The sequence below is a fragment of the Gopherus evgoodei genome, chromosome 8, assembly GCF_007399415.2.
Source record: "Gopherus evgoodei ecotype Sinaloan lineage chromosome 8, rGopEvg1_v1.p, whole genome shotgun sequence".
Taxonomy (NCBI): Eukaryota; Metazoa; Chordata; order Testudines; family Testudinidae; genus Gopherus; species Gopherus evgoodei.
This window is the reverse complement of record NC_044329.1, coordinates 7,922,938-7,948,236: the sequence shown is the minus strand read 5'-3', so window position 1 is coordinate 7,948,236 and position 25,299 is coordinate 7,922,938. Positions and strand designations below refer to the sequence as shown.

The 25,299-nt window shown below is 44.2% G+C and overlaps 2 protein-coding genes and 1 long non-coding RNA gene across 4 annotated transcripts in view; 1 reads left to right on the top strand and 2 right to left on the bottom strand.

Moving 5' to 3' along the window:
* Nucleotides 1-13,371, bottom strand: part of CBY3 (chibby family member 3) — a 28,521-nt gene extending 15,150 nt beyond the window's left edge. Inside the window, exon 1 of the mRNA XM_030571509.1 lies at nucleotides 11,353-13,371. The gene's annotated coding sequence lies outside the window, so the exon portion shown is untranslated. The remainder of the gene's footprint in view (nucleotides 1-11,352) is intronic.
* LOC115655749 lies at nucleotides 4,666-6,798 on the top strand. Of its 2 annotated transcripts, none has more exons than XR_004001493.1 (2): nucleotides 4,666-5,343; nucleotides 5,755-6,798. It is a non-coding gene; the product is annotated as an uncharacterized LOC115655749 (long non-coding RNA). The 2 variants fall into 2 exon arrangements; XR_004001492.1 differs by lacking the exon at nucleotides 4,666-5,343 and adding an exon at nucleotides 5,350-5,533.
* Nucleotides 10,341-17,042, bottom strand: LOC115655747 (leukotriene C4 synthase-like). Its single transcript, XM_030571510.1, has 5 exons — nucleotides 16,825-17,042; nucleotides 13,065-13,164; nucleotides 11,696-11,766; nucleotides 11,353-11,434; nucleotides 10,341-10,706 (listed from the first exon to the last, which is right to left on the bottom strand). The coding sequence occupies exons 1-5, from the start codon at nucleotides 16,880-16,882 to the stop codon at nucleotides 10,580-10,582; spliced, it is 438 nt and encodes a 145-aa protein (XP_030427370.1). The 5' UTR covers nucleotides 16,883-17,042; the 3' UTR covers nucleotides 10,341-10,579.
* Nucleotides 17,043-25,299: the final 8,257 nt, after the last annotated feature.

Here is a 25,299-nt window from a genome sequence, read left to right as displayed (position 1 = left end):
ACTATGGTAACTTGTGTAACATGCAGGCATCACAAAGGAAGATGTTCATTAAATGAGCCCTATGCATCAGTTACTGCTTTCAGTTTCACAGCAGGCTTCTTTCACAAACACACCCAGTTAGAAAGTTAGCAGTTCAGTTTCCAGGGGAAGGATATGCTCATTCTGTCCCACCCAGCTGTGTCTTCAGGGTCCTGCATTGCTGCCCTTTGTTGCTTGGATATAGTCCATTACCAAATCCTGTAGCACAGGATTAGGGGAATTGTGTTGCTAGTGGCTGTTTATCAATGGGTAGCTGACTGAAAGCTAACAGGATTGTGTGTGCATGTGTATATCTGCCTGTTTACCCATGCACTTGCATGTTAAATCATATGGGCGTATGAAAATACACACACACACACACACATTTTTGAGGTTGAAATTAGGCCCTAGTCACCTCTGAAAACCTTGTGTTAAGAGTTTATGGGGAGCTTGGTTGGTGTGTAACAAAGAGATAACACATAATAGGGCCTTGCACAAGCCCTCTACACTTGGATGGATTTAATCCTCAGTGGCAAAATAATGGCATTTTCCCCGAGTCAACATGACTAATCATGAAATGCTTTTTACTGGAATATATTTGTCAATCTTTCCTCCCACACACAACAGTAGCCTTTGTGACTTCATAAACACCGCCACCTGGTGAGATGCTGACCCTAATGCAGCCCCAAAAAGGGAATAGCCAGCTTTGGCCAGAGCCTTTGGCCATGGCTACACTGGTGCTGTATAGCGCTGCAACTTTCTCACTCGGGTGTGAAAAAAAACACCCCCCTGAGCCCTGCAAGATACAGTGCTGTAAAGCGTCGGTGTAAACAGTGCCGCAGCGCTGCAAGCTAAACCCCATGAGGATGTGGAGTACATGCAGCGCTGGGAGAGCTCTCTCCCAGCGCTGGCGCTGCGACTACACTCACACTTCAAAGCGCTGCCGTGGCAGCGCTTTGAAGTTTCGAGTGTAGCCATACCCTAAGTCATTCAGAGCAGACACACAAATGCCTTTTGATCCCACTTATCTCATCCCCAAACTGAGCAGCAGAAACAGCGTAAGTAGATTTCTACTGAAACTAAGTATGTCATTTTTGGAGACATCTGTAAAGCAGCTTTTGGCAGTCAGAAGCTGTGGAGGTGGAAGTGTGCTCCCTCGGTAAGAAAAGAACAGAGGAACCTGGATTTTTTCCCCAGTTCTGTCACTGTGCAAATAATTTCTATGTCTCAGTATCCCTATCTGCAAAATGAAGATAATGCCATGAGCAGATGCCTTCCCTGCTCTAAAACAAAGGACACACACTGTGTAGAGTACAAATCTCACCACTTCTGAGGCTTTGGCTTTATTATAAAATTGGGTCAATGTTACCAACACCACACATTCAAAAATTGTAACTCTGGCCCCCAAAATAATGAGATTGTTTATTTCCCTTTTGGTCTTTGAGCCTTTAGGGTGCACTCAGGTCACATTTTCAAACTTTTTTCTGCAACCACGAGAACTAGAAACTTCCTTATTTTTAAAATGGAAGCTGGTTTTCTCTGTGATCACTTGACTCTGGAAACTGCAGCTTCAATTAAAACACCAAATACTACCAGACTCTCAATAAATTTGTGAGACTTGGCAACACTGTTGTGTATCATTATTAAATCCTGTTACAATTTTCAAACACCACTATGTTCCAAGTGTAGAAAGGGCCTAAATGGGATGAAAGGTCAAAGACTCCAATTCAATCTCTGAGAGTTTTTTACACTTTCTATGGGAAGAGAAGGAAAGAGGGTCTATGTCCCACAATTGATTAACACCACAAAGCCGGAAGGAAGGGGAGGGATGGAGGTACAAGAATGTGTTAACAGATTTAGTGCAAAACCTTGATCCCATTGAAACTTTGACATCAGTGAAACCAAGATTTATCCCTTAATGTTCATCATAGACCATCCAGCTAGAGCTAGTCACCCTAGGGCAAACAGTAAGAGCCTGATCCAAAGCCCATTGACGTGAATGGGAGTCTTTCTACTGACATCAATAGGCTTTGGATCAGGCCCTGAGAATGTGCCAAGGAAAAGGTCTGTCCCAAACCCTCAGTGGAACATAGTTTTATTTTTCACCTATATTCTAATGTAGGCAAATGTCACATTCTCAGAATGCATATCAACTATGATTAGAAACTGGCTTCTCCACCCTGCCCCTGTGCTCTCATACCTACTTCTAGCCTTCTAATTCTCTAGCCACTGCAATCTCTACAGAGGCTTTTCCTAAAGTCCCTCTATGTCTGTTGGTGCAGTGTGTAAAGTATGCGGTAAAATACATAAGAAAACAACTTTATTGGATATCAGAGAGACAAGATAGGTGAAGGAATATCTTTTATTGGACAAACATTCGAGATACACAGCACTGTTCTTCAGGTTTTGTCCCTTTTAGGGATGGGAGGTGAACCTAGGTGAATACACTTCTGAACTCTGGGTCTTCCCTGACCAAGAATAACCAACTGTGAGTGGGGTGCAGCAGAGGGAACAGGGAGTGGCATGTTAAAGGGATATTCCTTTGTTAAAACTTTCACACCACAAGGCAAGAAACTGAGGCAAAGAACACCACCCAACATATTGCAGGATGCATGTTTTCTTATGGATACATGTTTTTGAATCATGGCTGTGTTTTCCCAGATGAATGCTAGTTTTCCTTTTTCTTGTAATATAAGTTTTCTTTTGTTATACATAGATACGGTGCTTGTAAGTGGGGAAGTCTGGCCTCTTAGTGGAACCCAAGGTGGTGTTAGTTTTCCAGATTACTTGGTGGGGACTCAATCTGGTTCTGTTTTGTATTGTTAAGAAGAACCCCGAGATATTGAACCCAGTCCTCATAGTTACCAACACCACCTGAGTAGTTCAATAGCTTGTCTCTTTCACCAACAGAAGTTGGTCCAGTAAAATATATTACCTGACCCCCATTGTCTCTCTAATACCCTGGGACCAACAGGGCTACAACATTGCAAATAATAGTGGAAAATATCAAATTGTATTTGATATAGTGAGTCTCCTGTAATGCCATACCTAGCTATTAAAACTTACAAGCCAGCAGTTTGTGACTGAAAACAGCTCTGAAAAGATAGTGTAGATTGAATAATACTGAAGCATTCAGTCAATTATAAGACCAACAGCTAAGGAGAACAGACATTTAGGCCATGGCTGCACTAGAGAAGTACAGTGGTGCAGCTGTACCAATGCAACTGAGCCACTGTAAGCTCTCTCGTATAGACACTCTAAGCCGATGGGAGAGAGTTTTCCTGTTGACTTAATTAATCCTTCCGCAATGAGCGGCAATAGCTATGTCCATGGGAGAAGCTCTCCCACTGACATCACTGTCCACACCAGCACTTAGGTTGGTGTAACTTACGTTGCTCAGGAGGGTGGCTTATTCATACCTGAGTGACATAAATTATAGTGACATAAGTGGTAGAGTAGAGTAGTCATAGCCTAAGAGTTGTAGTTAAGAAGAAAAAGTACAGTAATGCTTATTGCCAACCTCAAGGGCTCAAAAATCACATCAGACTTCAAAAAAAAAATTAGATTGTCTTAAAATTAAGAGATTTTAAAAAAATCATTTTCAGTTCTTTTTACTTGGCTTCTGACTTTTGAGACTTTATAGGGTCACATTTTCAAGCTTTCTTCACAACCACGTGAGGTAGAAAATATATATATTTTTAAATGAACACTGTTATTCTCCCATAATCACCTGACTCCAGGAGCTGGGGCTTTAACAAACATCAATTCTTCCAAGACTTGCAATAAAATTGTAAATTGGCAACACAGAACATGTAGATCTTCAAAATACTTTACAAACTAAAAAATCCTCACACCTGTGTGTGTTAGCAAATAAGTCATTATGTTGCTTTGCAGATGGGGAAACTGAGGCACTAAGCCATTAAGTGACTTGGCCAGTGTCATACTTCAAGTCAGTGGCAGAACCAAGATCAGAATTCAGAAGTTGCTGGCTGTAACCCAGTGCCATACTCTAACCACTAGGCTGTATGGCCTCTCTAGTCTCAAATGAAAGAAGAACTCAGTGAGGGAGAGAGATGCAAGAAAGTTGTCTTCCAGCTAACTTGTGTCAGGAACTGCAGGGGAGAAAACTTTTGCCCTAACAAAGATGAAGGTATCACAAGAAGGGAGAGAGGGGAGACTGGCAACAGACAAGCTGAGGGAAGCAGGAAAGAGACAGGATGCATGCTGTAAAAAACATGTATAACTGTGGAAGGATGGTGAAGTGGGGAGAATGTTCATCTGGGACATGGGAGAGCTAGCTTGAATTCCCTGCTTTGTGACAGATTTCCTATGGGATTGTGGGCAAGTCACTTAGACCTGATCACTGCATGCTGATTTTACTGGTATAACTATTTTGGTTACTGAAATAGTTTTATGTGAAAAACCTTGAGTGTGTGTGCGCAATTATATTGATATAACACATCTTTTTAGTGGTATAATTATGTGAATACATTCAGGGGTTGTACTGCTTCAACTTTACCAGTTAGTACAACTTTTTTGAGTAGATAAGGCCTTATTCTCTCTGGCCCAGATCCCCAAAGGTATTTAGGCACCTAACTCCCATTGGTTTCAGGGGAGTTAGGTGCCTAAATACTTTTGAGGCTCGGACCCTCTGTGCCTCAGTTCCCCATCTGTAAAATGGGATCAGTACATTAAAGACTGAGAGGTGCTCAGACAGGCAGAAAGGTCTAGATAGATGCCTAAATACCTTTGAGGATGTGGGCTGTTGCTCCTGAAATGAATGGGACAGGAGACACTGGAGTAGCTTGTGGATGGCATTAAAACACATATTGGTTACATGATTGCAGGGAGACTGTGTTGCATTGATTGTTCTTTTACATCTATCGGCATGGTGCCTGTTACGCTTTTAGATTGTGTCTCAGTCTCATACTGAGTCCTGTGGTTTGATTAAAGATCATTAAGCAGCAGTGGTATGAAACATCACTGGATGTCAGGTTTCAGAGTGGTATCCGTGTTAGGGGGAGGAGCTTTTGGTTTGCACGGGGTACTTAATACACAGGACAGTAAGACACAAATTCTAAGTCACAGCACCTTTAAAGGGAGAATGGGTTAGAAGGTGTTTCCATGGGATTCAAAGACACACTGTAGCTGGTGTCAAAGCCCCTCAGCTCCATGTTGTGCTTCTTATGTTCCCACAAAGCAAGAGAAGAGAAGAAGAAAGCTTGCTGTAGTCACTTCATATTGCTGAGTCATTAACTTCTTTTTGCTGAGTCATTCTGCAGCTGTGTCTGACAAACCAGGAGAAGACAAGCAGGACAGCTCAAGGTGGGTAGCATCTGCAGACTGAGATGGCTGGGCTGTAAAACTGGCTGATTATGTGAAAGATGGAACTGGCCTCTGGAGGAGTGGTGAGCACCACACATTGAATTTAAATCAGGCAGCAATGCTTTGAACAAAGAAAGGAGAGCTGCAGTGGCAGTCTGGAATTGGCTATTTTGTTTTAATGCTAGAACTGGTAGGTTATTTTGGTTACACCATAGGGGGTGGGATAAAGTTTAAAATATGTCATTTGTTGTATAAAGAATTAAGAAACATCTCATTAGGTGACAGATGATGTAAAATATCTGTTCATCACTTGAGTTAAAAAGATGCTGTCAGTGTTAATGTCAATGTCCGTCTTGTTTAAGATTTTTATAAAAACTGTTAGAAGAAAACTATTTTGTTTTTCTATTGCAGTCCCACCCAGTGATCTCTGTCAGGATGGGATATTGTGCTAGGTCATTGTGCAGCTGTTTTTGTCTGCATTTGAACCTTGTTCTGCAAGTGTTTGCTACCCCAGACACTGCAAGGAGGCGCATGAAAGCCAGAAAGTGAAAGTGATTTATCATCTTCCATTGTTGTATGCAGTGTTGTTATAACCATGTTGGTCCATGGCTATTAAGAGAGAGCACTTTCAGGCCACACAGAGCTCTTCTGAAGCAGCTCAAAAGCTTGTCTCTCTCACCAGTAGAAGCGAGTCCAATAAAAGATATCATCTCACACACTAGGTCTCTCTAAAGTGAGTTAGTTTAACTGTCCAAGCTGAGTGAAATACAAGAAAGCAGGGCCTAGAAAAATTGTGAAATGAATCATTTAAAAAAAAAAACCTTTTGATTTTCATAATCTTAGGTGTTACATGTTACACAGGCAGGAAATTGGGTTTTAAGTAAGATTTATTATTTGATAGCATGCTATGTTAATGGCTTTTTGCACTGGGGAAATGAGGTGGAGTCCCCTGTGTAACTAATAATATTAACACATCTATAGTGCATTTGTTTTTTAAAGCTACAGCATTGAGATTCAGGATCTGGTTTTCAGAAGGAGCTCAGCACACTGGATGCTGAATTCTTTTGAAAATCTGGCCTCAAGCATGATTGCTGAACTCCCCAAAATCTGATCCTTTGGGGTTGTCTTTCAGAGGGGCTGTGCCTCCAGAACTCCAGATGAAGTCAATAGCTGCAGGTGCTCAGGGCCTCTGGCAATCAGGCTCAAATTTATAAAGCATCACAAAACCCCTCCTCTGGAGGTAAAAAGTAGCCCTGTTTTCAGGTAGGAAAAAGGGAGGCAGAGACCTCATATGTTTTGCCCAAAACCAGTCTAGTTGCATTATTCTGTGCTGCAGGTGGACTTGAAGAATGCATCACAAATTATTTTTTTTCCTCCTCCTGTATTTTTCTTGCAGCTGGTTTACATACATATGGTTGCATGGTAATGTTTGAAATAAACGCAACATAATTGCTATAGAGTTACTCAGTCTGATTTACAGACCGTCCCACCCGGGGACAGGGGTTATTAACTGATAGGGTTATTGTCCCTTTAGAGGGATATTTGTAAACTTTCCTTTGGTCTCCTGATCTGTACAAGGAGAGGGTGTTCTATCAAAGTTCTGACCAGACTATTTCACAGCCATAAAGATGCCGATCACTACCTGAACTGTTCAATGTCGATTTTTCTCATGAGCACACAAGGCTTTTTTAAATCTGTGAGCCAAGGCATTTTCCAGAAAAAAGAAAAGCCATTCAGTGACCACAAGGAGAATACTTTTCTCAAGTGTGGTCCTGTGAGACAGCGTGGCTCTCAAGATATGAATCAGTAAATGCCTAACTAAAAAAACAGTCAAGTGACAGCCTCAGCAGAGGAGCAAGAATGTACTATAATGGTTAGTACAGTGGGGTGGCAGCAGCAACACCACTGGAAGTAAGGTTGAGCTTAGTTTACTTTTTGACAGCCAATTTTTCTAAGTGCTCCAAAATCCACATGCTTACTTTGAGTGCCTTGAAAATTGCTGTTCTTCACCAAGGTCCAGGATGGAGTTAGTGGTACATAGTTTAGATTGTTAGAACAAAGGTTTCCTGATATAAAAACCTTACTTAAATCATGTGACATCAAATTTTTATAGTTTTTATATATACACACACTTTCTATATTATTTATTTAGTAAGGAAGTATTAATAAGTTTACAAATCCTTGCCATATATATATCAACCAAAACAACATTACAACAATGAGCTTTTGTATAGAGACACATATAGGAATGCAGTCATTAGATCTCTCTAGATTTAATATTTTTTGCATACAACTAGGGCTCACCTATGGCTCTGATCTTCCCCAAACATATGCCAGCTGAGATCACCCTCCTGAGGCTGATCTCAGCTTGCATCTGGCACCCACTGTCCCTTTGGGGAAGCAATATTTTAGAAGTTATTCAGGGTAGAAGTTGGATCTATAGTGTGGCTCAAGCCAAGCGGATGAGCCAGAGTAACAAGGCGGCTGAGGTAATGTCTTGTGTCTCTCACCTACAGTAGCTGGTCCAATAAAATATATTACCTCACCTACCTCATCTCTCTAGTAACCTGCAACTGACTGACACAGCAATTTTCAAGGCACTCAAAGTAAGCATGTGGGTTTTAGAGCACTTAGAAAAATCGGCTGTCAAAAAGGGGGAAATTCATTGTCCAAAAATCTTTTATTCACGTGGAGTTAAGGGTGACAGGCAGCACCTCCCACCCTTCCAGGCATTGAGTGCACCTCTGAAAACCAGGGAATACAGAGTTAAGGTACATACCAGCCCCTGCCCCACAAATTTAAGTCTGTGCTCTCTGAGTGGTGCCCCAGACACCCCAGCACCGTATCACTCTGCTGCAATGTACTCCTTGCACCAGTCGTTAGAGCTGTCCCTAACACTGACGGGAAGCTGGGGAGTGCCTGCAAATGAATGAGTGAATACACTTCTGTAGGTCACCATACCACATTCCTCTATCATTCCTCACATCTACTTATTATAGAGCTGCCCTGGCTGAAGCGTACTTACAGTATATCTCCAGTGAATCTTGTCAGCTTCAAGGGGCAGAGTTAAGGTTGTGCGGGTGGGGCTGGGGCTGGTGTGTACCAAAGCTCTCTATGGGCTAGTTTTCAGTTAAATATAGGTCTACTCAATGCTCAGGAGGGGTATGGGCATGGCCAGCCAGCTACTCTGAACTAGTGGGTTTTTAGGTAGTGAGTAACAGGTAGTGCTTGGTGCTTTATCTTTTAAAGCACTGCATAAATATTAACTAAGTACGTTTTAGGCAATAGCTCCATTTTGCTTATGAGAAAATACACCTGAGGAGAATAAACTATTTTCCCCTGGGACAAGACATTGGGACTTTGTATCTCGAAGTCCTCAAGACTGAACCACCTCTGGAGAAACCTGCACAATGGAAAAGGATCCCAAACAGCTTCCAAAATAGCAGTGGATTTGGTGAACTAGACCCAAAACAGAAGAGCACTGTGCCCGTTATACAAGACTGTAGGCACATAGCCATCTGGGGTTGCAGCCATTACCATCCTCAGCTACTCACACAAGGTGTTCTCACCCTGGAGCTAGGGGGTGAGACTCCCAGGTCCAGGAGACATCTGATCAAGCCAGCATGCTAGAATTAGAGAATAGCTACCACAGTGTGAGCAATGGGAGAAGCCCGCCATCATGGGGACGTAGCTCTGGTCTCTGATGGACACACACTCAGGATAACTAGTTCCTCCTGCTGCTTGCACCACTCTGGCTACCTTTTAGTGCACTAGTATGGGTGTCTCCCCTCAAGCTAGGAATCGCATAGACACACCCATAGATGCAGAATGCAGCCACGACCATTAGCTGCCACAAACAGGGGAACAAAACAGCTCCATTCCCTTGCCACCTGGGCTCAGCTGCCATGGACGTTAGTGAGTTCCGTAGGAGCAGGACTGGGCTCTGCTCAGGAAAGTGAAGTGCTTAGAATGCAGACACCGAGTGTGTCCAACATTACACCACTAGAGGGCAGTGCTATGCACCGCCATTCTCTTAGCAGGCATATGAGGCAGGCAGGCTGTGATGAGCTGCCAAAATCTTAACCGGTTCCCTATAAAAAGTTCTGATTTAAGGGATGTGCCACAGTATTTATTTTTTGTACCAATAGGGTTACCATATGTCTGTATTTTCCCAGGAGGAATTTTTAACGATTTTTGGGTCTCTCTCTTATATAGGCTCCCATTATCCCGCACCCCCTCCCAATTTTTCACACTTGCTGTCTGGTCTCCCTAGGGTGTGCATATGTGTGGGTCCTAGCTGCTCCCTGCCCCCCTCACTGAAGCAGGTGTGCAGGGTTACCCTGGGAACTGCAGGGCACTAGTGGACGTGGGGCCAGCTGCAGACATGGGCATGGGGCAGGGCTAGCTGGAGGGTGCGGGGCTGGCTGTGGGCAGGGTGGGGAGTGCAGAGCTGGGTGGAAGCGGGGTGTGTGGGGCTGGCTGGAGGTAGGGGCTGGCTTCAGGCAGGGCAGGGGGGTGCAGCAGGGGTTGGCTGCAGGCAGGGCAGGGCTGCGGGGGGGTGCAGCAGGGGTTGGCAGCAGGCAGGGCAGGGAGGTGCGGGGCTCCGGCTCTGGCAGGGCAGGCGGTGCGGGGCTCCGGCTTGGATTTTTTTGGGGGGGGCACTTTGGTGGTGCTCCAGACCTGCCCCTCCATGTGTCCCAATATTTTGTTCATGTCATCTGGTCACCCTAGGGCAGGGCAGGGGGTGCGGCAGAGGCTGGCTGCGGGCAGGGGGTGCGGGGCTGGCAGGAGATGGGCTGGCTGCAGGCGGGGTGGAGAGTACTCCTGGGACGAGCGGCTTGGAGCAGCCCGAGCAGCAGGACGCAGACCAGGCCCAGCAGAGCAGCCAGGGACCCACCAGGCAGCAGCAGGAGCCCTAGGGCCAGAGGTCGGTGGAGCAGCAGCAGCAACAGGGCCTGCGCCCAGGGCCAGGCAGCGGCCCACATGGCTCCTGCAGCACAGCGCCCCACCCTATCACTTTCCGGCCAGAGCCCATCAAAGCCACAGCGACCCCTCACAGGGAAGTGGGTTAACAGTTCTAAAACTGCTTCAAAATTTAACAACTGGTCCGCACGAACCAGTGCGAACCGGCTCCAGCTCACCACTGCCTGCAGGAGACAGGCTATGTGGACCTAATGAAAGGGGACACATTCAGAAGGGCCAAGAAGGGAGGGTGTTGTCCAAGGAGACGCTCCTTTCACAAGCTACTGAACAGAAGGATATTAATCCCCACATAGTGAGAGAGCAAGAAATGCAAGATCCCAACTGCTGCAAGTCCGATAAGAATCCAGAGAACTCCAGCGCTGAAATACATTGGGGCTAACCTGGAGGGAGACAGAGTGCTCAGACTTAGAAGCATTGGCCTCTTATAAGGGGAGTAATATACCCCAAGAGAGAGAAATGGGGAGAGGGTACAGTGAAATCCATCAGTCTCCCATTCCCACCTCCCTATGCCCCCTAGGTTAGAACTGTCCCATCTGTACTAAGTCCCTTTCCCTTGTTCTAGCTCACCCCAGGTGTGTGCTCGCACACACACAAATACCCCATATGATCAGAGGAAACTCAGAACTCCAGGAAGCAGAAAACTCTCCTTGTGTTCTTCTGCACACTTAGCCCTAATCCTATACCCAAGCACATATTAGTGACTACTGGCTCCCTGTAATATTTAACATAGTACTCAAACACCGGCTGTGACATCATGATGTTAAAGAGGTCCCTATAAATTTCTGTGGGCTCTAATTCCCTTAATCAGCCCTTAATCTAACTGTATTTTTATATTCCAGGAAGAGAACTCTTGGCAGTCCTGATTCATGCTGATCTTTCTAACAGATTTAGGGATCCTGCTGCATCCTGAATAGGCAGAAGGACAGCAGTCTCAGAAACCAAACTCTTCCACACCCTAAGTGCTTTAAATCCCATGCCAAAGATGCCCCAAAAAATCCATGCCCAACCATAGCAGGGCTCCATTACCTTCCCGAGGAGGACTCCTTATACCCTATAAAATACTGGTAGCGGGAGTAGAGATACAGCAGGCCCAAGGCAGCAGTCAGACCTGAAATTGAGAGGAGATGACAAATTACAGTAGCAGACACCAAAGGCTTTTTGGAACAATTTGACCAGCCTGTCTCTCTAAGGTGAAAGTCTCCAGGGAAGATCCTGACCGTTCCCTCTCTATTGCGGGTGCAATCTTGCCAGAGAGCTGAGGAAGCAAGTCCTGTTGATTCTCCCCACTGGGCCAGCACATAAACACATGGAGCTGAACAGATCCAGCATTTCCCCCGCCCTGTTTAAGCAACTAACCGGCCAGTCTCACCTTGATGGAAGAATAGGCCAGCCTGCCAGAGAATAGCCAAGAAAATGGGGAAATACTCAGAGCAATTCACCCTGGAGGAAGAGAGGAAGAATAGGTCAGCATTCTGTGCCTCTGAGGCTTTCCAGTGGCTCCAGGCTTCTGCTTTTCCATAGATGACTTCTCTGTAAAGTAATGCTCAGTGGCTTGCACCCATTCCTTTCCTGCCCCGGTCTCCAGAATAAATCTCCTATCTAACCCCAGCTAATGGGGTTCTATGAAGTAACTCAGAGCAGAATGCGGGCCATATTATTAAATTACTGTGGTTTCTTCCCATTAGTTTTCAGAGTACTTTTCACTCACCCAGCACCATGGGCAGTAGTGAGCCTGGTTCCTGATATATGCATCCTCCTCCTCTCCTTCCCTTATGTTTTCCTTGGCAACTTTGGTTACAAGTTGTGGTTGTGTGTTCTGTTAGCCATTGCAACCATCTTCACTAATACTCTAGTCTGAGATTACAGATCTGAGGACTATCTCCTGCACTGTCAGGGAAATGGAATAAATGATCCAGTAGGTTTTTTCCATGTATAGGATCAGATCCTGCAGCCCTGCTCTGGTGATGCAAAGGAGATGGAAACTGGCCACATCTCCTTAACAAGGGATTATACCAATTAACATAGAGCCTCCTAGGCCATTGTCTCTTCCCATGACAGTACCTGGCAAAGGGGCTATGTCAGGGGCTCTGTACTCTGGCTATTCCCAGCTGACAATCTCTCCCTGGGAGCTGTTACCAGCTGATGGAGTTTAGCGCTACAATTAGGCTACTCTAAACTCTGTCAGGGTTGGCATAAAACCAGTCTGGGTTCAGAGATCTAGATCTGAATCCCCATCATCCTCCCTACTCCATTCCATGTGCTGTGCCCAAGGCTGGTTTCTGCCATCTATAGCTGAAAGGTGTATAAGTGAAAGTCTTAAACTGAGCCATAGTGGCTAACTTCTGAGCAGTCCTAACACTGACACTAATACATCCATGTGACTCTGGCATTGTGGGGTCCTCCCTGCAATGGAACCCTGACATCAGTGCCAGACTGAACCAGCCAGAGTAGGAGGGATTTATACCAGTAATCAGTCCCCTCTGTTTAAAACGCAGCAAGCTTTCCACCAAGACAGCAGGCTGATAGAGCAGGGGGATGGGCAGCGTGACTAGTCATTGCCATTCTGTCAGCCATATAGCTCCTACAGCTCCCTCTCTCTGACCTCTCAATACTGTAACCACCTGCATTCTTGGAGGAAGTCTTGTGAGCAAACTGATCAAACTCTGCCAGCAAAGATAACATAGAAGGCTACTCTTGGCCCCATGGAGCAGGTCATTTAAAAAAAAAAAAAGTCTTACTGTGCTCGAAAGACCCTCTCAAAATCAGGTGGCCCTGAGACTTTTGGAGGAGAGATCCCGTACACCCGTCTGGCATAGATCACCTGGAGGGAGAAGTAAGCTGCAAAGAAAGAAACAAGAAACCATGATCCTAGCAGGTTTCATGGAGACCAGGAGACTGTCACAGATGATGGAGCTCAGTGTTGTGATACAAGGGCTTGTTAACATCTCACCACTACATGAAAGAAAAGGTTGGTGTAATGTCCCTGCATGCAGTGGAGTCATTCCCCCCACACCTTATGCCGCTATTGTTATATTATCTCTACCATAAAATAATTATATCCAGGACTCAGACAAATAGTTCTGAAGGGGAAAAAAAAAGTGATGCCTTTGGAAGGGACCAGATTTCTCCACTAATGAGATATTTTCAAGAGTTTCCAGAGAGAGGATATCTCCAGCTCTGACAAGGCTCCACCAGGGCCGGCTCTGGCTTTTTTGCCACCCCAAGCAAAAAAACAAAACAAAAAAACCTGCGGGCCAGCCGGAGCAGCGAAGTGACAGACTTATGCTACACTACCCAGATATTGGTCTAATTTCAGGAACAAATATAATACAAATATTTCCAGCCTGTGCACTTGATATAGTGTCAGTTACCCCATGGTATCCTCTCCCATCTTAGTTCTGAGGATGAAAACAATAGTTTAAAATGGAAGACAAATCAATTTCCTAATCCTTCATCCTTCCTTTCTGCAACGCATGCACCTCCTGAACTGGTGTTTCACAAAGAATGAAGAGACCCGATTCTCATTTACATGAAACCATCCCTGCACCCCACTGGTTCTGGAAAAGGGGCCTTCTAATCCAATTGTAACCTTTAAAGTAGGCTTACAAGACCCCTTTCCATGATAAACGTGGTGTAAATTGGTTTTAGTGTAAATAAGAATCAGGCCCAATTTTTTGGTGAGCTCCATACTGGAAGTTTGGCAACATATCAATGACAAATCTGGAAGGAATTTCCTAGACAGTAAAGTCCAAATCCATATAGTAATGTCCCTTGGACTACTTCGGCATGCTCTTGGTGGCTGTTCCTTTGCCTGATCACTCTTAGGAAGATGGTTCTTATGTCCAAACGTCCCCTTTCTCCAGTTTCAGACCTGTAATACACCTCCAGCCCAGTTTCCACCGCATCTTTCTGACTACCCCACTCTGCCTCTAGACAACACCCTCTTCATTTCTGTATTGGATTTTTTATTTAGAATGATCAATGGACCGACATTTTTAGGGACAGGTCCATCTATCAGACTTGTCCATTGTGAGGTCTGAGAGAGGCATAATTTCCTGTGGTTTGTCTGGTCTTGGCTATAACTTTTTGCCATGTGTGTCACCTGGTTCTAACATGGCTGATTACCATCATAATGCACATCTATGTATACAACATGGTAATGGATGGTTCACAATGAGGTGGGCGTACACGATGCTCAGACTTTGAGACCAAGGCTATAGTGTAATTTTTCTGTAAGTAAGTTAATCCATTTTCTGGAGTAAGTGAGACTGTCTTTGCTCTGTTCTTCTGCAACATATAGATAGGAACTCCTATGTCTCCATAATTGGGTCCAACATGTCCCCTTCCTTCCACGTCTCTGTGAGGATACAAAGTGCTTAGCACTATGTGTCAAGGCTCAATATGAAGTCAGATTCTCCCAGGACTCGCCCTATGCCAGTTATGTTAGCACAGCTACCTATGTAACCAGGAAGAACCAGCATGACTCAGTCCCATCTCTTATCTCTAATCCAAATACCTCACACTGTGAGAAGCTCCCTAGAAAAGGTCACCTGAATTTGAGGCAGTCTTAGGAATCAGTGGGCAGCCACTACAATAGCTGCCTTTACAAAGTCTGGCCTGTTCATACAACCGGAAGTTCTGAAAGCACTGAAGACATCCAAGCCCTGCCCTTCATTAGTGAAGGAAATGAACCCAGCTACACAGGCATGGATAAGTGGCCCCATCTACACAGCAAAAACACCACTGTAGAATCCAATTATTCTTAGACAATCAGCCTGGCCACCATCAAGTCAACTATGTTGACAAAGGGGACTCATTACAATCTACTTATACTCAGAGCAAACTGTGATTATATAGATCAGGCCTGTTATTTTCCAAGGAAAGAAAAGAGATTTTGAAGTCCCAGATTTCCTAGGACTGAGGAATCTGATGGAACACACTATTACCTTTCACCTCCTGAGTTTGGTCACACCATGGCAACCACACACATTCGTGACTTTCATACCCCTGGATGCAGTGAGCTGGATTTAGGAAGAAGTAATGTGCATGTGTGTATCCTATGTAGGAACAATTGGTAGCCTAGGGTCATTAGAAAGCGTGTAAAAATGGCCAATGTCATCAGATAATCCTGTGTACTGTTTGCGAGCACCAAGTCGGACCTGTCAGAAAACCATGCACACTGATTTCTGAAAACCTTATCAGCCACTTGCTTTTTACCGTGCAGTGCGTAACCAGATCTAGGGAAATTCCCTTCCCAAGGCCACCCGGGGGGGGGGGACAAGTGGGGCAATTTGCCCTGGGCCCTGCAGGGGCCCTGCAAGCCCTGGCCCGGCGGCTGTCCAGGTCTTCAGCAGCATTTCGGCGGCAGGAGGCCCTTCAGTGCTGCTGAAGATGTGGAGCGTCTGAAGGGCCCCCTGCCGCCGAAACCCCAAACCCTTCATCCTCAGCCCCAACGCAGAGCCTGCATCCCCAGCTGGAGCCTGTGCGCCCTCCCTCACCCCAACTCCCTGCCCTGAGCCCGCTCATGTACTCTAAACCCCTCATCCCCAGTCCCCTACCCTAGCCTCCCATAGCTAAACTCCTTCCCAGAGCCTTCACCCCCTTCCACACCCCAACCCCTTCCCCTATCCCTGAGCTCCCTCTTACACCCCAAACCTCTCATCCCCAGCCTTACCCCAGAGCCCAGAGCCCCAGCAGGAGCCTACACCCCTGCTGCACCACCCCTGAACCTGCTCCCACGCTCCAAACCCCTTGACCCCAATCCAGAATCCCCTCCTGCACCCCAAACCACTCATCCCCAGTGCCACTCCAAAGCCCACATCACATCCCACAACCAGCCCCCTTCCCCAGCCCACAGCCCCTCCCACACCCTGAACCCCTCATTTCTGGTCCAACCCTGTAGTCCACACCCCCAGTCAGAGCCCTCACCCCCCCTCCTGCATCCTAACCCCATGCCCCAGACCAGTGAAAGTGAGTGAGGGTGGGGGAGAGCAAGTAACGGGGGCGGGGGAGTTAGAGTGAGTGGGGGGCAGGGCCTTACAGAAGGGGCAGGCCAGGGGTGTTCTCTTTTGTGCAATTAGAAAGTTGGCAACCTTATCTACAACAGGTTTCAGTTCAGGGACCCTTAATCCAGCAGCTCTCAGTTTTTACTCTTCCAGCCCTTACTGTTCCTTCCTTGGCCTGCTTCATAGGCCATCATTACCACTTCTTACTCTTGCCCCCTTGCATCAGGGAGTATAGCTGCGGATCTTCCTACCCCCTCAGCCTATCAGCTTCCTCTCTTTATAGATCCTGCCCAGCTCCTCCCCAACCTGGACTTCACCAGCAATTAAGACCTAGCCCTGGGTTTCCTCCAGGTGCAGACTAAGGTTAATTCTCCTTTGGTGGGGTAGCCACCCCATCACAGGAGCTATTAATTCATGCAAATAAAAGGAGGAGAACAGCAAGGATGTAAACTGGCTGATCCAATTGTGGGGAATGTATATTCAATCACTATACCTTGCTCCAGGACTCCCAGGACTGTCACAGCAGCCAGCAAGTGAATCTGATCCAGCATGTTGTCTCTTCCAGACTAGGGGTGTCTGTTTTGTGCTAGAATGGTCTGCTAATTAATTTCACTCTCCTCTGATCAGGCGGGCAGTATGTGCTATAGAAAGCAGGAAAGATTGGCTCCTTGCCACCTTGTGCAAGCTCCAGAGATTGATTCTACCAACTGGGCAGTTGCTGCTTTTCCTTTTGACACACACATACACACGCAAAGTGAAGCAACAGGATGTGATAGGAGTCTTTAACCAGCTCAGAGTTTCCATCCCTACTCTCTTCCTTTTGGGAACGTATGGTAGGGAAATGGGGGAAGGTGTGGACCAGCAGCTGGGAGCAGAAGATAAGCACTACCATCCCAACAATCAGCTGCCTAGAAGATGTCTGATTAAAACTAAAAGTCCTGACCACTCTCACATATATACCCAGGGATGGCCAAAAGATGCTTTTCCTACTGGTATCGCAGATGAAAACCCCGCTCTGTTTGAGATGCAGTGTGCATGTATCTTGCAGCTTATTGGATAATAGTGATGTAACACTGCCAGTGTATTTTCATACTACTAATTAATTTCAGATTACTTATCCTCAAAAATAACTGTCAAAACAAGAACTTACTAATGGTTGTGACATCAAAATAATAATAATTAATAAATAAAGTTCCCATGTGATGATTCTGCCATAATGGTGGCATTGGATGGTGAGGGAAGTTCAAAGACAAACAGAATCTATTTTGCAGGGTAATACTTTACTTTGGTCCTGTCTAAGTGCAGGGTGTGTGTGGACTAAATGACTTCTTGAGGTCCCTTCCAGCCCTACATTTCTGTGATTCTGTTAAATCTTGCAGGCTGAGATTTTCAAAGACACCAAGGAGCTTTAGACACACAATTCCCAGTGAAACAAATAGGAGTCAGTCATGCACCTAAATCCTCCAGTCAGCTTTGGAATTCTCACCCACATTTTTTTACACTTTTGGCAAAGCTCCCCTTGACATCAGTGGGAGTTCTATCCGAGTGAAGGTTGCAGGATGCATTAGGACGTAGCAAAAAACTCCAATGATTCTTTCTGTCATTTCCACCACTGTAAATCAGGAACAATTCCACTGAAATGAATATCCTCCTGCTAATGTAAAACAGGCATATGTGAGCTGAATTCAGCCCTTTGTTTCCTTCCTCCGTGCTATTGCTGAGTAGTTTCCCTTTAATCCAAACACAGAAAAGGAGAGAGGAATAAGATAACACGATCATTAAATGTGACTATGGAAGAAAACAAGGCCAACCCAACCTAGCTGACAGGAATTTAACAAAAGATCAAGAAACATGAACAGGCTTCTCATTTTCTAATATATATATTTTTAATGATAGAACTGCAAAGGAAGCCGATAAACTGGTGCCCTTTTTTGCTGCTTTATGATGGATAAGAATACCAGAGGAATGTCCTTGTTTGTTTGTTTTAATTTAGAAGTATTAGGAATATTGTCTTCTAATCTCTGGCTTTTCTTGAGGAAACAAGAAGGGGTAGGAGTTCTCAGACCTCAGTCCAAGGGGTTGGAGTCTTTTAATCTTTAAAAAGAATGTTTCTACCAACCGTTAATCAGGTTGGAGTCTATTAACAACAGGAAATAAAAACAAACAAACAAAAATCAGTTCTTCTCTCACTTGCTTTGTTGTAAAATCACGACAATATGCACTGCAATCAGTGGAGTTCTACAATTATAAATTCAGTGCAAACGAGAAGAGAATCAGGTGTGAAGAGTTTTAAAGAATTAAAAAACCTTTCAATATCATGTGACATCATAATCCTTCCAATTGTCCAGTCATCCAACAAAAACAGGGTCTGATATTTTAATATTAAACAGAAGCAAAATCAATCAATACATTTCTGAGTAGCCAAAATTCTTCAGGCCACCTTTAGCCTCATGGCATTACCCCTTTCTTCCCTATGCAGATAACCTTTAGCATTTATTCTTTTTCAATTCTCACTGTACAATTCAATAGTACAAAGTGCAAGGGTCATGCATATGGGGCTAATAACAATTTCTGCTACAAACTGGGGGTCATCCCTTGGAAAAGAAAAAGGAGGAGAGCGACCTGGGTGTGTAGATCATCACAGGATGACTATGAGCCACCAACATGATGTGGCTGTGAAAAGGGTAAATGCGATCCTAGGGGGTAGTAGGCGAGACATTTCCAGTAGAAGGGAAAGTATTAATGCCATTGTACAAATCGCTGATAAGACCTCATTTGGACTGTTGTGTACAGTTCTGGTCACCCATGTCTGAGAAAGATAAATTGAAACAGGTGCAGAGAAGAGCTACAAGGATGATCGGGGAATGGAGGACTTATGAGAGGAGACTGGAAAAGCTTGGCTTGTTTAGTCTAGCAAATAGAAGGCCGAGAGGAGATGCGTTTATAGAGAGAAATCATCTCAGGAGGTAAAATACCAGGGAGGGTGAAGAGCTATCTAAACTAAAGGACATTGTTGGTACAAGAATAGGTGGATATAAACTGGCCATGAACAAATTCAGGCTAGAAATTAGAAGGTTTCTCACCAGTAGAGGGGTGAGATTCGGGAACAGCCTCCCAACAGGAGCTGTGAGTGCAAACAATTAGTTTGAAGAGAGCTAGACAAATTTATTAATTAAATTGTATGACGGGGTTGCTTGTGATGGTAGAGGGCAGGGCTCAACAGGGGCTTACTTATGGTTTATTTCTTACGTTCCTAAAGTTCATGCTTCAGGATTTCAGCCAGCCACCACCAGGGGTCAGGAAGGAATTCCCTTCCTCTCCACCCCAATGTATTGTTGGAGGGTTTTTCATCTCCTTCTAAAGCATCAGGGCCGGCCATGGCTGGAGATGGGACATTGGGCAGGGTGGGCCAGGGCTCTGAGGTGGCACCAAGCATTCTCTCTCTCTCAGGTGCTTGGCTGGCTGTTCTTGCTCACATGCTCAGAGTTTAACTGAACATCATATGTAGGGTCAGGAAGGAATTTTTTCCTCAGATCAGACTGGCAGTGACATTGGAAATTTTTGTTGTTGTTTTGGTCTGTTTGTTTTTTGCCTCCCTCTGCAGTGTGGGAATGTATAGGGATATCAAACTTTGGGCAACTTTTTAGAGACAATCCATATAGATCAGTTGATGAAATACAACAGCTCACAAAAGACATTGAAATTGCAGTATATCAATACCTACCATTGATACACTTTTCACCCCACCTCTACAAAAAGGCAGAAAGTTGAAAGAATTTGAGAAACGACTCCCTACATCCATGAAACAGAAAGGCATCCTGTCCGTTCTATACAAAAAGTCATCTCTGTTTAGTTAGAGAAGACAACTTATGTTTATGAAAAGAAGGAAAGTTGACCTGGGCATAGACAAGCAAATCTGAACAATATGAGAACATATGGAGCAATGGCCCCCCACATCTCAATAAATACATTAATAAAATAAAATTATGTTAAAATTCTTTATCAGTGGGCCCTTACTCCCCTTAAAATTAAATAGATTTATGGTACAGGATTGGTAAATGCTGGAGAGAATGTGATGAAATTGGGAGGATTTCTCTATATATGGTAGATGGGTCCAAAATTAAGACATTTTGGAAAGCTGTTGGGGTCCATAAGGGAGATAACAGGGTGTCAGCTGTCAGATAACCCTTTAGTATTTGAATTAAATTGTCCAGAAAACTCAGTGTCTTAAAAAACGCTGTAAAGAATTTATGGCTTATCTCGTAGTTGCTGCTAAAATTACTATAGCAAGGTGGTGGAAGAGGAGTGACTCCCCTAAAGCTACTGACGGCTATCAAAAAGCATGGGAAATTCTGGTACTAGAAAAATTAACTCATCAAGTCAGCTTTAAAGGGGAGAAGGCCAAATGACAACTACTAAGAAATCTGGAGGAACTTTTTGGAGTTTGCTGGAAGATGGTCATCACCTGCTACCAAACCTGATTTGTTTAGAACTTTTTTTGAATACTAAGGAAAGGAGAAACATCTTCAACAATAATCAAAATTAAACTAAAATTTAAGATATAAAACTAATGAAAGTAAATGGGAAGAAAAAGGACAAAAGCATAATATTACATAGAGTTTTGATAGGTCAACTCATAAATAGGCTACAGTAGACATATAAGAAAAACAGAAGTTTGGACCTAAACATGAGATTATGAAAGATTCAAACCAACACTGTCAACTGAGAAGACAAAAGATGAAAGTAGAAAAGTGTCAACCACACAATATGTGATCAATATGATAAACTTGAAGAAAGTCACCAATACCCAGTTTAACCAATACAATATTAGAAATTTCCTTAGGCCAATTTATGTGTATATACTATGTTGTAAAACAAGTTTTATACAATTTCTTATAAGAGAATGGCTCAGATAATAAATAAAAATGTAAAAGAAGAGGCTTGTTAGTTAAAATGTACATGTGTTATTCTAATCCCATTCATGAGTAAGTATGTGCAGCATTATACAAAGTAGAACAGGGAGGGGGGGGAATGATGTGAAATTAAAAAGACAGATAATATTCAGGCTCAAAGTGCATTTAATTCAGGCAGGTGTTTGTTTAATTAAGGCATCTGAGTTATCAAAGTTATTGTTCCTCTTTAAATAAAAGCGAAAATGGTTACAAAAACAACACAAAACAAAAACCTAGAAAACACCCAACAAGTCTTTCTGCAGGAAAACTAGGAAGACTTCACTACAGGAACTCCTCACTTAAAGTCCTCACAGTTAACATTGTTTCGATATTAAGTTGCTGATCAATTAGGGAACATGCTTGTTTAAAGTTGTGAAATGCTCCCTTCTAACATTATTTGGCAGCTGTCTATTTTGTCCACTGTTTGCAGGAAGAGCAGCCTGTTACAGCAAACTGGTGGTTGGCTGGAACCAGAGTGGACCAGCAGCCCCCCTCTATCGGCTCCCTAAGTTCCCTGTGCAGCAGCTGTCCCTTCCCCCACTGCCATGTGCTGCTCCTGCCCTATGCCTTGGAGCTGCTCCCAGAGACTCCTGCCTGCTGTACAGGGGGAAGGGGGCTAATGTTAGGGTGTCTCCCTTTCCCCTGCACCCTGCTTACCCCACCTTCCATAGAGCAGAGGGGACACCCTATGGAGGGAGGGAGCTTCTAGGCAGTAGCTTCCTCAAGCTAATTTAATTAACAAGGCAGAGTACTTAACTCTGGGGTCAGCTACTTAAAAGGGAAATGTGCATTTTTTCTCTCGCACACAGGGTGTGTGTCTCTGTCTGCCCTCCCTCCTTTCCTGCTGCCTTGTAGAGTGTTGTGAGAGTTAACCCTGAGGGCTCAAGTCAATTGCTAGTTCATTTAGCAGTAAGGCACTCCCTGGGAAATATCCCACCCTCTGACTCCTCCACCTCAACCACGCTTCACAATCATCATCACTGTGTACCTGTATTAAATTGTTTGTTTAAAAAAATTATACTCTGTGTGTTTGTGTGTGTATATATATAGTCTTTTGTCTGGTGGAAAAAAATTTCCTTGGAACCTAACCCCCTCATTTACATAAATTCTTATGGGGAAATTGGATTCGCTTAACATCATTTCACTTAAAGTCGCATTTTTCAGGAATATAACCACAGCATTAAGTGAGGAGTTCCTGGACAGTAAAAGGCTGTGGAATAAAGTATGCTTTGTGTATTTTATGAGACAATAAAATGAATAGAACCCCACACTGCCTGCACACAACATGGTTAAAAAGTCAAAATACAATGTTGAAGTTACTTACATAGGTTATGAAGGGTGGATTGTCTACATCCTTTGAGACATACAGTAAAAACAATGTTCCCCATTCAAAGCTTTTAAACAAGCCAAAGTTGTTGTGCTGTCAAGAGGGTTTTCTGTGTATATAGGACATCTTTTTTCCCTTTGTTTTGCCAGTTTTCCTATTGGCTTTTCAGTAGCTACCAGAGAGAGCAAACCAAAAAATAACACAATGGCAGCAACATTTCTGGCTAGGAAGAAACACCCAGTAATATAGTTAAAATGCATCTGCATAATTTTTAGTGATGTGTTGTATGTAGAAATGAAAAGCAACAGCTCTTTAATGATGATTGTATTATCAATACAGTGAAGCATCCCGCTGAGGAATTTAACTTTTGTCTTTGACAGCTTCTCCCACGCAAACTGCACTCCCAAAACGCACTATAGAGTGAAATAATATAAGGCTGCAGCAGTCAGTAAAGTGTTGTGGTGACTATTCAGAATAACAAGTTCTTATATAGAGGGAGTAGGTGGGAATTATTAGGTGTAGGTGAGGTAGAAGGGGGTAGTTTAAGGTGAGAGTTTAAGGTAAGTGCTTGTAATGTAATGAACGAGGTGTTCAGAAGTCAGGGACAGAAATTGCATGGGACCATGAGAAAATGCCTGAGAGATTGTGCAAGCAGCTGTGTATGCCATCATTAGGCTCTGTTAGAAGGAGATAGCGTTTCAGGCTTGCCGTGAACGTTCAACAAGACATTCAGTCCCAAAACCATTGTGGCTCTGTACTGGGAGGCGTTGTGGACATAGATGTGGCAGTTAGTTCAAAGTTATGCTTGGAGCATGTGTTTAAACATCACTAAACTCATGGGTTACTGTCACAGGGTGGGCTAACCCTATTAGGGAATTGGGCTCAGCCCAACATGGATAACTAGTTTTCTGGCCCCAGAGGACAGTGGTTGGGTTAAGTGACCAGGATCACCTGATGGCCTAGTGGGTGGGACTTCCTGTGAGAGGGAGCCTACTCCATCACTGAGAGAAGAAAAACCTGCATGGGACTCAGGGTTAGAGAAGATGGGGCTCTCTATGCCAGCCAGATGAAAATACCTAGCTAGAGTGACATGCAGTGAAGGGCAGCAACAGAAACTGTATAAGGAGAAATAGTCTGAAGAGGCTTAAGGAATTGTCAGGCAGCAGCACCAATGGCTTAGGGGAAAGAACTGTTGAGCCCAGCCAGGAGCTGAAGAAACTGTGGAGCTGGGGAAAGACTGGTTTTAGTTTAAGTTGTCAATTAAACTGTGTTTTAATAAATCAGACCCCACAGAAGGGTGTTATTTGTACAAGAGTCTGGGGACAGTCTCTTGAGAACCCCAAGATGGGGAAACTGAGGCAGTAGCAGAGTCTGGTATCAGTTAGGTATGTTTTTATCACAGGTACAAAATGCAATGTTTGTGTTTAACTGAAGAAATGTTAATGAAGTGATAGACTTGATAAACAATACGAAGTAGCCAGTTTTACTTGCAAATGCAGTATCAGGGAGACATTCTTCTGCACCCTGTACCCAACTCTGCTGGGTTCTTTTCCTTGGCACTCACAGAGACAGAGGGCAGGCTGGGATCCTTAGAATATACAAATAAAAAGTCTTGATGCTGCCCATATTCCTCTTACTCACATTGAACCGTGCCTTTCTTGCAAATAATTAAACTCCTTGAGGAGTAAAGGGCCACTCAACACTGTCAAAGAAGGCAGAATTAGGCCCAAAACCACATAGTGAAGCTTAAGCAGTAGCAGATACTGTGTGGGGTGGGAGGGAAGCTGCTCTGGTAGGGAGACATTGACACATTCTTGATACCAGAAAGCAGTAAGGGGCTGCAAATTGAAAACATTTGGGAGCTGTAGCAGAACCAGTTTGATGCTGATTCCCTAATGGAGAAATGTTAGGAACAGGTGAAGGCCTTCACCCCATCACACTTGTGCTTCATTTTTCCCTGGATCAATCCCTCATTTTCCAGAACACCCCTCGAAAACCCACCAATAACTACTAGGGGTTGTAGTTTACAGAGAGAAACTCTTTATTGTTGTTTGATAAATAACTGTAAAAGAGCCTCCTGGGGCAATTACATGCATAGTTCCTGCCTTGTAAATCTAGATAGGGTATTTCTGACCCTATGTGTCCAAATGCCACAGTGATCCGTTTTATCTCACAGACAAAAGCTGCAGGTGGCAAGATGTGCTAGGCCCAGTAAAACCCTCTGAAATATGCTTCTAGCTTGTGTACATTGTAGCCCCAGAGGGGGTAACAAATTATGAATTGCTTGAATAGGGAGGGAATCCTAGCCTGTAACAATCCTTCCAAAGATGTTGTGGCCACCAGTTAGAGCAAAATGATATTACACATGTAGTGCACTGGGACCTTCCCTTCGACTAGATTAATTCAGGTGACACACAAAGTAGCGGAACAGAAAGACAACAACACCCACCACGTAGGCATTTAAAAGTAAACCTAACAAGGCACTGGAAAACAAAAACTCTGCCCAGGGATGGGGGATGGATTGCATAGCACCAGAAAGAGCTTCCCCACCCTCTTTCACCTTTGTGACCACAACAATGATACTGGCTAGGTGATGCTAGTTAAAAATCAAAGACTGCAAATCATTCTTTAACCATTCTGATTTGCAGGCAAATATTTGCACCTTCTCACCAGGAAATATTAAAATATA